The sequence below is a fragment of the Clarias gariepinus genome, chromosome 6 (genome assembly GCF_024256425.1).
Source record: "Clarias gariepinus isolate MV-2021 ecotype Netherlands chromosome 6, CGAR_prim_01v2, whole genome shotgun sequence".
In the NCBI taxonomy this organism is placed as follows: domain Eukaryota; kingdom Metazoa; phylum Chordata; class Actinopteri; order Siluriformes; family Clariidae; genus Clarias; species Clarias gariepinus.
Genome location: NC_071105.1, coordinates 11,837,829 through 11,851,030, shown reverse-complemented (window position 1 = coordinate 11,851,030; position 13,202 = coordinate 11,837,829). Strand labels below are relative to the sequence as shown.

General features: G+C 35.5%; 2 protein-coding genes across 16 annotated transcripts in view; one reads left to right on the top strand and one right to left on the bottom strand.

The window, feature by feature from the left end:
• Positions 1-1,097: 1,097 nt before the first annotated feature.
• On the top strand, positions 1,098-9,913 carry lrrc40 (leucine rich repeat containing 40). Its single transcript, XM_053498281.1, has 15 exons — positions 1,098-1,346; positions 2,119-2,300; positions 2,404-2,477; positions 2,549-2,678; positions 3,868-3,991; positions 4,066-4,208; positions 4,475-4,647; positions 5,621-5,711; positions 5,836-5,881; positions 5,977-6,085; positions 7,253-7,360; positions 7,458-7,568; positions 7,684-7,761; positions 7,920-8,105; positions 9,507-9,913. Exons 1-15 carry the CDS (start codon positions 1,202-1,204, stop codon positions 9,610-9,612), a joined length of 1,806 nt encoding a protein of 601 aa, XP_053354256.1. The 5' UTR covers positions 1,098-1,201; the 3' UTR covers positions 9,613-9,913.
• Positions 9,914-12,170: 2,257 nt separating this feature from the next.
• The window catches only part of lrrc7 (leucine rich repeat containing 7), a 149,168-nt gene continuing 148,136 nt past the window's right edge, over positions 12,171-13,202 (bottom strand). For 7 of the 15 annotated variants that reach the window (XM_053498268.1, XM_053498265.1, XM_053498273.1 and 4 more), the window contains one exon: positions 12,171-12,575. In XM_053498268.1, the coding sequence (XP_053354243.1) occupies positions 12,369-12,575 (207 nt within the window). In that variant the 3' untranslated portion in view covers positions 12,171-12,368. The remainder of the gene's footprint in view (positions 12,576-13,202) is intronic. The other 8 variants (XM_053498270.1, XM_053498274.1, XM_053498272.1 and 5 more) reach the window with 3 other exon arrangements.

Here is a 13,202-nt window from a genome sequence, read left to right as displayed (position 1 = left end):
AATAGAAATAGAAATTTTTCAAAAATTTCTATCCCTCAACCCTGATTGAAGAAATCGAACCCTCAACCCTGAAGGTGTAAGGACACAGCGCTAATCAGCGGGTTTTATACTTGCTATCCACAGGAACTGTTATCCTTAACCTTTTTGTAAAGATGTGAGAGTAGTCAATATTATATTATTAATATTATATAATACAAAACAAAGTCAATAATGTGTAATACAGTGTGTGTGTGTGTGTGTATATATATATATATATATATATATATATACATACACACACATTATATATGTAAATAAATTTAAATAATATTTCAATATTTTATTATATATATATATATATATATATATATATATATATATATATTTACAATTATATATGTAAATAAATTTAAATTTTATTTATATATATATATATATATATATATATATATATATATATATATAATAAAATATTGAAATATAATTTAAATTTATTTACATATATAATTCAATAAAAATAGTTTATATTATATTGATAATTGTTTATTAATTTTAATTAATTTCTTACAGATAATGAAAACCCAACATTCAGTATCTCAGAAATGTTTAATTATCCTAAGACCTATATATATATATATATATATATATATATATATATATATATATATATATATATATATACACACATTATATATGTATATAAATTAAAATTATATTTCAATATTTTATTATATATATATATATATATATATATATATATATATATATATATTTACAATTATATATGTAAATAAATTTAAATTTTATTTATATATATATATATATATATATATATATATATAATAAAATATTGAAATATAATTTTAATTTATTTACATATATAATTCAATAAAAATAGTTTATATTATATTGATAATTGTTTATTAATTTTAATTAATTTCTTACAGATAATGAAAACCCAACATTCAGTATCTCAGAAATGTTTAATTATCCTAAGACCTATATATATATATCCCCCTCCTGCCTGCTCGTGTACTGTAACACTGGCGATGGTGAGCGTTGAAAAAAGACTTTTAATGTGTAAACAGAAGAGTCAATGTAGTTTCTGGCTTCTCACACACACACACACACACACGGACTTCATGCAGTGTGTTGCCTTACAGGTGTGTGTGTATTTTTATTTAGCTGTAGAATAGTGTGTGTGTGTGTGTGTGTGTGTTCCATGTCTCGGTTTAAGAGAGGAGCTGTAGCCGACCCTCGGGCTGGGTTCAGGCAGGACACTCCGGAATGTCCGGTACCGGCAGGACTCCTGAAGAGCGCCAGGAAGAGCGGGCAGCTCAACCTCTCCGGCCGCGGGCTGAGTGAAGGTACACACAGTGCAAACACACCGCGGAAAGGAATTAAATAATAAAATAAACCGGCTACACTCACACTTACCATGGAAATAAATGCGAGTTTGTCATCAGACGGGTGTACTGCAAGTCAGCTGTTTGGTGCGCTCTGATTGGTCGATAAAAGTCGCGCATACGTCATCAACCGTCGTGCGGAGGACCGTTGAGCTGTATGGAGAGCGCGCATAGATATATAATGTAATAATGCGCTTCATATGATATATTGGGCATGTCTGAATTTAATAAAATTAACACAGTACGGTATGAAATGTTTCACCTCATTTGATGTATTTATGTCATCATCAGCTACTGAATGTATTAAGGGTATAATTAAGGTTGTCCAAACTAGCTCAAGAGTCATTCAGAGCAGGCCCAATGATCATTGAAACTCACTCATCCATCATTTTGTTTAGCCTTCTATTCATTTATACTTTCAAGCATCACTCATCCACCCGATTCACCCATTTCAACCATTCATCCATCCATCCATTCACCCATTTCACCCGTCCATTCATTCGTTTTACCCATTCATCCAACATAATAAATGTAATCTATCTATCTATCCATCCTTCATTTCACCCATTCATCACTCTATTCACTCATCCCTATTTACATATTATTTCCTCAGTTTACCCATTATTCACCCATCCATCTATTCACACATCCACATTCAATACTTCATCAATCCACAGATTCATCCATTCATGTATGGTTTTAGTTATCTGAAGATAGTTCCTTTTTACTTAAGTTCCTCAGAGTGTTTGGAGGATTAATGTGGACCCTCCAGAAGAAGCTCAGAAGAACCTGTCCTTCAGTGCAGCAGAGCGATGGTGGGAGCAGACAGATCTCACCAAACTCCTGCTCTCCTCCAACAAACTCCAGACAATCTCTGAAGACATCAAACTCCTGCCTGCGCTTTTGGTTTTAGACGTGAGTTGAACACTAGACACTAAGGGTGTTGTTTGTTTTCTCGAACAAGGTTTAGGGGAAGGTAATAAATGGGTATTAAAGAGTTGTGAATCAACTCTTTTAGATTCATGACAATCAACTCACAGCATTGCCGACATCTATTGGTGAGCTGGAGCAGTTACAGAAACTCATCCTGAGGTATGTTTATTGAGAATGTTTTGTGGAGCTTGAATTTTTCATACTTTTTTAATGGTAGCTGTTCTGTTCAGTCATAATAAGTTGACAGAGCTGCCCACGGAGCTTTGGAGCCTGACAAACCTGCGATGTCTCCATCTGCAGCAGAACCTGCTCGAACAGCTGCCTGCAGAATTGGGCCAGTTGTGCCAGTTGGAGGATTTTGTGAGTATGAAAACTTTATACAGAAATTAAACACTAGGAACTAAAAAACGTCTCAATAGTTGTGATACAAGCTTTAAAAAGCCATATATAAAGTTAAACACTTTTGGATTGTTCAAGCGTTAATTGGATTGTTAAAAGCGTTGAAGTAAAATAATGGATAGTTTAAAGATAAAGATAAATATTGGTCTATGTTTAATGTCATATAATAAAAATTATAACATACTGTACAAGGGGCATTTAAGTAAAACCAGGACTTGAATTTCTTATAAATGAAGCCATTAAACCAGTTGACATTTCCAGAAGACTTTAATCACAGTACGTTGATGAGACTCTTAGCCGCAGTAAAACATTTTAATGGTGCAAACGGTTAATAGTAGCCCGTACGTCCTTGACTGGCCGAGGTGTCTCAGCACCCCCTGCAGTCGTTCATATAAACATTCAGTGAGTGAAACACCTGATCCTTAACAGTCGACAGATAACATCTTGCCAACTTGTATGTGAGAACTGTACACATAATCATTTACGAACACTATTTACACACTACAACAACTCAGCTGGGAGTTATTGCCACATCCCTTATATAGTTTTGACCTCGCCCCAAGTAATTTTCACGCGTTTGGCAATAGAAGGAGTTCCTGGCAGGTCAGTGTTTCAGACATAAAACAGTCAGTCATGGCTCTGGCATGCTGAGGAAACTTGAACCTCGATCTTATCCAAGCACTAATGAAACCCTGGTATAAGTACATTAGTCTAGCAGGGTTTTTTTATAGAGAAATAAAGATGTTTTTCACTCAAATAACTGTGTTAAATTATTCTGCACAATTAACGTCTTGGTTTGACTTGAACTTCCCTTGAACTTTTATTAGTAGTAAAATTAATAAACTTTGCTGTCAAGTTGATTTCCAAATCATGATGTCTGAAATGAAATTATAAATCAGGTAAAAGTCGAAAAAATTAAAGGTTATTTTATGGAATTAATGTTTACTTTATTTTTGCAGCCATTCGACAATTTTATAAATTAATAATTGTCTTATTACTCAGTTACTAATGGAAAAGGAAAACATTTTTAAAGGAAAATAAGGTTCTTGTTTGGGTGTATTTACTGCTTATTTGTTTTCATTATATTACAGTAAATAATCCTCTCTACTTTAATTGTAACTGATTTTCCAAATTTCCTCCTAAATTAAAGGATGTCTCCAACAACAAATTAATGGCTCTACCAGACAGCCTGGCAGACCTCAGCAATCTCGTAAAACTGAATCTGTCCTTCAACAATCTGAAGTGCCTGCCCCCTTCAATCAGCGGAATGAAAAGTAAGCATCAGATTGTTCCTGGTTTAGCTGATGTCTTTTTGGGAAAGCATTTGTTAAGCTTTTTCCTTCTGTAGACTTGAGAATGCTGGACTGCTCTCGGAATCAGTTGGAGAGCGTGCCGCCTGTCCTGGCACAGATGGCATCTCTCGAGCAGCTGTACTTGAGGCACAACAAACTGCGCTTTCTTCCGGAGCTGCCCTCCTGCAAAACACTCAAGGTATTTCAGCTGCATCGATTGAAACTGGTTTCTATGGAGTGGTTTGGGGAGGCTATTAACCATAAACAACAATAAGGCTTGTTTGAATAATTTTTAATAAACTAAAGGTAAACCGTCAATGCACCTGTCCAGATATTTCTAAACGAGACCATACAAATTAACTTAATATAAAACATTTTTGCCAGTGCCTTTATTTAGCATTAATATAGGTTAGTGGCTTTCTTTCTTGTTTTTAATTTAACACTGGTTGCTGTTTTTTTCTGTAGGAGCTTCACTGCGGGAATAATCAGATTGAGGCATTGGAGGCAGATCATCTAAAACACTTGAGTGCTCTGAGTGTTTTGGAGCTGAGAGATAACAAGGTGAAGAGTCTTCCTGAGGAAATAACTGTACTGCAAGGCCTGGAGCGCCTGGATCTTACTAACAATGACATTAGCAGGTGCTTCCTTTTTTTCCTACAATCATTTAACAGATCAGCTCAACTTAAACATACCCCATAGGTTCACTTACATAAAGGAATAGTGCAAAGTCCAAAATAAATGAAGTAGCTGAAGTAAATAATAAATAGTATATGCTGAGCTCAGAAAAAATAAACTTGATGTTGATCTACACTACAGGTCATACAGTATAGGCTGTGCCTTAAACTGCACATTTTTTAATATGTACAGTAGTGCACTATTTTCTATGGTCTGCTTTTTTACAACACAGTGCAGGGTATCCTGGGCATTCTTTCAGTCCCACAATGTACCATGATATACACTGATCAGCTTTATTTCACCCAAAACAGGAAGCCCAATATTGTGTCTGTTTCCCTTGTGCCCTTAAAACAGCTCTGGCCCCTTGAGGCATGAATCCACTTGGTTTTCCTCTGGGATCGAACCATAAATGATTCTGTCACCAGCTTGTTAATCATTCATAATCAAAGTTAATTTTATGGCTGCTCAGTGTATAGTGTATATTGTACCAAGTCAGTGCACCTATAATGCATTGTGTTGGTTTCTTGGATTTGCATTCGTTTTAACTGAGAAGGACAGTCAGTGAATATTGAAATATGGAAAGGCTTGCCCTGACCCCTGAGAATCTCACTGATGCAAGGATTAATGCATTAGTGCAGTTTAAAGGCACAGCCTATATGAGCTGTGGATCACATTATTTAGTTTTATAGTCCTGATTAGTATATTAAGCATATTTTTTTGTGTGATGAGAGTGATCAAAGTGATGAGCTACAAGATCACGACAATGTGCAAGAAGTCCTGTGGAAGAAACATTTAGCAGTCCACTGTGATCCAACATGATAAAAAATGCCCACTACTGCTTCAAGAGTAAAAACTCTACAATATCCAGGTGGTGACATTCCTTTTTCTAGTCTATAAAATGATTTTCTTTTCTTTTTGTGTGTGTGTGTGGAGCAGTGTGCCCTGTGGTCTTGGAACTTTGCCTAAGCTGAAGTCTCTGGCACTGGATGGCAATCCTCTGAGGGCAATCCGCAGGGATGTTCTGAGTGTAAGATTTCATCTTCCAGCACTAGCCTCAGGAGCATTCTCCTAGACTTTAAAAATTGTCTTCAATTTAAATTCCACTGGTGTTTGAACAGAAATAACTAATTAGATGTTTTATTGTCTATCAGAAAGGCACCAGTGAACTCCTGAAATATCTAAGAAGTCGAATACAAGGTACAAAATACAATCTACTTTATACATGCGAGGAGAATTAGATGGAGTTTGGTTCAGATTTTTTTTTTTTTTTACCCACATTGTGTAATGTACAGAGCAGCCTGATGGAAAAGCCAAGGAGGAACCGAGCACAGCGATGACCCTCCCTAGCCAGGCCAAGATTAATGTGCATGCCATCAAAACGCTGAAGACATTAGACTACAGGTGCATCATCTTATTCTACAGTATTTAGCAGCAATATTATTTTGCTCCACATTAAGTATTAGTATCAAGCTCTGTAGTGGAAATGCAGGTTCTGGCATAGTTCGTGAATCTGATTGGTCAGAAGGTTGATTAATGCTTTAATTGCAGTGGTGGCTTAAACAGTTAAGGCTCTGAATTACTGATTGGTACAGTAGGTCCAGGGTTCAAGTCCCAGCACCACCAAGCTTCCACTTTTGAGCCCTTGAACTTAACTTTTAAGACTCTTAACCCTGTCTGCTCCATGGACACCGTGTCCAGGCTAACCATGCACTCTGACCCCAGATTCCTACCTGAATAATAATAATTGAATAATTAAATTTAAGCAATTGAATCTTAATCTTGTACCGGAAGCTTTAACAGTAGTGCCAGCTGTAATTAAAATCACAGGTTAATATTAAAGTGCTTGTTCTAGTACATTATCATGTCCATATCAACATCTATTTCATAGGGACTTGACTTATGTGACATCATAATTAATTATGCTCCTAATAATTGAAATAATACATGTTAGGTTGTTTAAAGCAAAGAGAAATTTATAATCATTGACGCATACTTAAAATGGTGATGCGACTGTTTGTAATGGTCAGTAAGTTTTCTACTACTGGGAAATCTTTAGGTTAAAGGACTTTTTACTGCCTTTTTTTTGGGGGGAAAGAAACTCTCTTTATAGTTACTGTATTGTGAATTCTTATCTTACAGATGTTTCACACCATTAAAAGCAACTATTGTATAAGCAGTAGATGTCCGACATGCCATACATTAATACCGTACAGTTAATTGGGGGTTCAAATCCCACTTCCAGTCCTGAGAGCATGAAGTGCGCATGTTTTTCCACTGTGCTTAGCTTAGCGGAGTTTCCTTCATATACTCCGGGTCTCCTCCCACAGCCGAAAGACATATGTTGTAGGTTGATTGGTGTGTCCAAATGATCTTTTCCATTCAGGATGCACCATGTGCTTTGCAAGTTCAGAGAGTTAATAAAAACATTTCTTACTCATTTTGGTAAAAAAAAAAAATTACGTTTAAGTAGAACAGCTGTTTTTGGTTGTCTAATGCATTTTCCCAGATGGCCACATACGTTTCTCATCCTTATTCCTGTCAGTTGTAAAAACAATTGTTATTTTTTAGTGAAAAACAAGAGGCCACTATACCTGATGAAGTCTTTGATGCAGTCTGTAACAGTCATGTTGCCAACGTGAACTTCAGCAAAAACCAGCTGACTGCTGTTCCTCCCAGGTAATAAGTGATAATGATTATTAGTTCTCAAAATAGCGGACTATGTGGAGATGACGTCTGTTCATATTTGTGCAATAAATGTTTCTTCATTCTGTAGGATTGTGGATCTGCAAGACACTCTAGTGGATATCAATCTCGGATTTAATAAACTTTCCATGCTTCCTCTTGACTTTTCCAAACTACAGCAGCTTGTACACATAGACCTCAGGTAGGTACTGTGATCACGCTGCTCTGAAAGCATTTGAATCATTATTCAAATTACATAATTCTGTCACAGCTGGAATTAATAAGAACAAGCTGCATGTTATTGGAATTCTCCCTAGAAATAATCTGTTGACATCACTGCCAGATGAGCTGGTAGCTCTTACTAAGCTGCGGGACATCATCCTGTCATTTAATAGGTAAGAATAAAAGTGTTTAAATGTTTCTCATTTGGCAAATTCCTTAAATTCTTGATATAAACCCATCTGCTGGACAACTAATCCATTTCCAAACAGTTTTGTAGCATGTAACAGTTAATTCTGGTTAAAATCCTATTCATAAGCTTTATCTTTCTCAGATTTAAGTGTTTCCCTGATGTTCTGTACCGCATCTTAACTCTGGAGACAATTCTAATAAGCAACAATCAAGTTGGAGCCATTGATCCTGTGAGGCTTAAGCTGCTGGACAGGTTATCCACTCTGGACCTGCAGAACAATGACATTATGCAGGTGCCACCAGAACTGGGTAACTGTACCAGCCTGAGGTACGGCACCAGTACTTTATAAACTCTATACTGTAAACATTATACACCGATCAGCTATAACCCTAAAACCCACCTACATTTTGGATTCCCCATGTGCGACCAAGTTGGCTCTGGCCTTTTGATGCCTGGTTCTTTAGGAGCTCTGGGGATGTGCTCTGGTGTCTGGCACCAGGATGTTAGCAACTTCTGCTCCTGTAGCTCTTTTGAGGGATTAGACTGGCTGCCCATGAATTAATGAGCCTTGGGCACCCATGACCCTTTTATTGGTTTACCGGGTTTTTTTTTTGTGATTTTTTTTAGACTTCTTTTGGTAGTTACTAGCCGTTGCAATGCCACAGGGCCTGCTGTTCCAAAGATGTTCTGACTCTGTCATCGCTGAAATCAACACCACCACCAGGTGAACTAAACAACATGGACAAACAGGACCATGGGCAACCAAGGCAAATCCAAATCCACTGCACGGGGCCCATCAGGCAAAAATCTGAATGAGCACTTATGGGATGCACAGGTCAAACAAGTCTGGTCCGTGAAGGCTCCACCTTACAACTTATATCTGGTGGTAATACTGTATGTTGGTGCATACCTTCAGGGGTCTTTTGAAGTCCACATCTTAACGTGTCAGAGCGATTTTGGTGGCACAAGTTAGACATGCACAATATTATCCAGATGGTCTTATTTTTATTGCAGTTTGGTCAATACTTGTATTTTAATGTTGAAGCTCAATGCCGCAGTTTATGTATTTTCTTTAGGGTTAATGGGTATAAACTTTTACCAATCTCATGCTTTCTGTTTTCTTTTTGTTTTGTTCATTCAAAAGTTTCTAAGCAAACTGTTCACAGTTTATTTTGTACCGTTATTTAAACAGTCTAACAGTCTAATAAAACTGACCAGCTATTTATTAATTTTTTCCTTGCATACTTACTTATTTATTGGATCTGCTGTTTACCCAAATGCTTTGTTATTTACAGTATATAGGCCTCTAATTTCCTACTGTAAAGTTCTCTGTGTATGTATCTATTTTGAGAATTAATGTTTTGAAGAGGGAAAGGTGGAAAATTTTGGTGCTTAGGTGTTCTTACATTAAATTATAGTGACACCTAGTGTTTGCACCAGAAACTTCCTTTTTTAGTTCATTTTAAAAGTTGGCAAAATTTCAGATTTAATTATGGCTAATGCGTATTTTGTGAAGTGAATGAAGAATTAGATCTAAGTTAGAAACATTTTCTGCCCAGTTTGGGACTGTGAGTAGCTTTGGGACAATCTTAATATCTTAGGTTTAATTCCAGATAATCTAATACAAATACTCAATTTTCTGAACAATAAAAAAAAATCTGCCCCATATTTGTATGTTGTATGAAGCTTAGTAAAATTTTGAATTTGTTTTACTTTTGTTCTTTTCAGGGCTCTAATGCTTGATGGGAACCCTTTCCGTAACCCTAGAGCTGCGATTGTAGCAAAAGGAACAGATGCTATCCTTGAGTATCTACGAAGTCGCATTCCTACATGAATCTATCGTCTTACAGGGCTGAGCGACTGGCACTGCCACATAACTAAAGCACTATTAGACTAATTCTGCAGGCAAGACACAACACTTTTCTGCCATAAACCTGGGATTTTTGATAGTCATAAAATCTTGTATCCTAGTGTAAATGTTATATACATTTCCCGGAGTAAACGTCTCGAGAACTTAACGTAATTTTTTTTTTTTTTTTAATCCCAGGTTTATGTTTACAACTTGTCACAACTCATTTACCATACTCACTTTGTACTTTCTGACTGACTATACAATAAACAGCACTGCAACTGCATTTATTTTATTCATAGGTTGCATGTTTAGGATTAGCATGAAGACATGATTTAAAGAATCTTTGTGTTTATTATTTTACATTTCAACTTGCTTGCTCCATTAAAGACCTTCTAGAGTTGTTTTGTGTGCCGAAAATATGCACTATATAAAATACTTTAACAGGGAAAGCCAAAATTCATCGTCTTATCTATTGTTGTATCCATAAAACCAAAAACTTCTTATTAAATTTTTAAGTTGCACAATTTACCGTATTTCAGGGTAAACTGGTCAATCTAAAAAGGTAGAAATCCATTCAGGAACATTTCCAGTTTAGTTACACAGTCTCAAAAGGAAACGGAGAACAACAGATAGTAACAATAGTGACTTTTTATTTGTACAATAAAGACTTTCATACATTATTCAAAACACGGCTTAGATACTGAAAAAATTCTGTACTCCCAAAGCCGAAAATGGCTCCGTTATTTGCTGCACAGCTTTGAATTATTTTTTTTTGCTGTTTTGGTTTTTATTATTAAAATTTATTTGAAATATGTACATATAGCATCTGCAAAATGCATTCTAGACACAGAATATATATTCAATTACATTGTTTTAATTCAGAAAAAAAATAGGAAGGAGTAAACTTGCGTGTGCAAATAAACTGCATGATAAATTGTCACTAAAATCTGTTTAACTAAATGGAATAATTGTATTATTCTATATATATATAATTACTTTTTGCACAAAAAAATGAAACAGCATTCAAGTCCAGTAAGTCTTCATACTGCGGAAAGCTTTTGAGTACATTCACAATTTATAGGAATAAATTAATTTAAATGATTTCATTCACAGTTATGTACATCAATACTGCAATTAGACTGAATAGTACCATATATTAGCGTTTATATTCAATAGGATTTAAAACACATACAAAAATGACCATTTGTATACCCATATACATGTTTGACACAAATTCACAATTACTGTAGAAATAGTTTTGATTTATTTAAGTGTTCTCTCATCATCTAAATATTCTTTATCCATACTGCTTTTTGTAATCTTTATTAAAAAAATCTCACAATTTGAGCAAAGCTAAGTATGTCAATATATTATAAATAATTACTCCAAACATTTGGTAAAAATAATTAGTTACATTATCAATGCTTTGTCCCAATAGCATTTTAATCAGTTTTTCATCCAGACTTCAGGTTCTATAATTACATTTCAAATAAAATCGAAATGTAAAAATAAATAAATAAAATAAATAAATAAATACAATATGATTGGGGTCATTCTAATGCTACATTTATGTACAATATTGGACATGGGCAGGGCAGATCTGTCTGTAAAGTTCAATGAGCCTTCACTGTTTTTGTGAAATAAAGCAAATAAATGTTTAATTTAAAAACACAAAGCCCCTTCACTGCTTTTTCTAATAAGACAGCTTTAAAAAAGTGAAAGCATGCTATAAACATTAAAGCTTCTTATGGATATCTATTACATAATGATGTGAATTAATTTCTTTATATCAGTAGATGATTAACAGGCCTTAAAGCAGAACATCAACTAAGCCTTGAGTGTAAAACTCCTTTGTACAACTTAAATGTACACACTAAAAACTGAGATTTTTGTATCTGGCGGATATGGATTACATACACACTGCAAATAATAGGAATCATAATTAAACTATGGAAATGCTCATGTTGACAACATGGCTAAAATGAAAGAACTGGGCTCCACCCTGTATGAACCTAAAGCAAAGGACGCTCTCTACTTTACTATTATTATTATTATTATGAAGCTGTTTGCTGACCAGCAGAGGGCGCAGTAAGAAAAGCCAAATAGCAACAATATTGCTTTTGGATTTTTTAAATTTGATTTGTGCAAAACTCTGAATATGAGCTGCACACAAACCGTAATCCTAACGCGGTGGTAGATGCCTGCTTAAGTAATTAAAATGAAGTCAGGGGTCAGCAGGAAAAAACTATCTTCTGTAATGTTATATATATTTACACAAGGCATTTACAGAGTTGAGGCAGTGTTATGATGGATAAAATGTCTTTAAAAGCAAATGTGCTTTTCATGCGAAGGGATTGAAATGAAATGAAAAGCTGCTTGGAAAAATAGGTACAAAATAACAGGCGATATAAATAAATAAGCAACGAAAAAGAAACAAAACACACCCACCTACAGCCACAGGCTGAGAGATAAAAAGTAATTTCACATTAGTGTAAGATTCTAACACGCATACACACACACACACATATATATATATATATATATATATATATATATATATATATATGTGTGTGTACACGTGTAAGCCATATGTCACATTATTCGATATGTTCTCTATTGTACATTTGGCACTAGAATTTGCCATTGGTCCAGCAATTGGCAAAATTGTTCCTAGATAAAAACTTGATGTACAAGGTCCTGTGTTCCTTTTGAGCAAGAAGTCAGTGTTATAAAATTATTTACATTGTGCTCTCCCTTAAAATGACCAAGTCCACAGCTTTCGGGAAACTCTTCAGAAGAGACACTGCCGTTTGGTGTTCGATGTGTAAAAAACTATGTCCGTTGGCCTGCAATGCAAGAATGAAGCAGAGGATGAATAGAGGGCAGTGTGGGAAGTGAGCTGGGGCGGGAAGAGGCGGAGCGGCACAGGAATGCTGGGAACAGGCCTAGCTCAGAGAGGATAAAGAGACACACACTGTCAGGAAAAGAGAAGAGAAGAAAAAAAGCAACCAGAGAGATGCAGACAAGTAGAAGAAGAAGGTCATGCTGTAAAGGAGAGAATGTGGAAAGAAGCTGGTCTTTGGAGAGATCTGTTCCTCAGCTAACTGTGGATCTGTGGAAAAAGAGAGCGCAGAGGGACCTGCGTCCTGCAGGCCAACGATGAGGCCATGAGACGCTCCTAATGCATTTAGGACGCACAATTATATATAGTGACATGGATAATCAAAGACAGACCAATAACTGCTGGAGCCTTTCACTCCTATACAGTTATTTTTGGTAGACAAAAACAGGCTTGCTGATGTTGCCTTTTTACGACTGACATATGACAGAGGGTTGAATGGAACATTGAAAACTGATGGCTTAATAGTCACTGACTACATCTGTGTATGCTGGGAGTTAATATTCTATGCTTTTATTCTCTGATAACTCTGGTAGCAGAGTTAACGTCTTTATCTCAACCCTGGAACTTTTATTTATCTTTAAAGGTATGATTGTGGAAAGGTATGGAAATTCAGTGTGTATTATTGTAGATTTTGGACTGAAACAAAAGACCAGATTCAATCTCTGCTTAG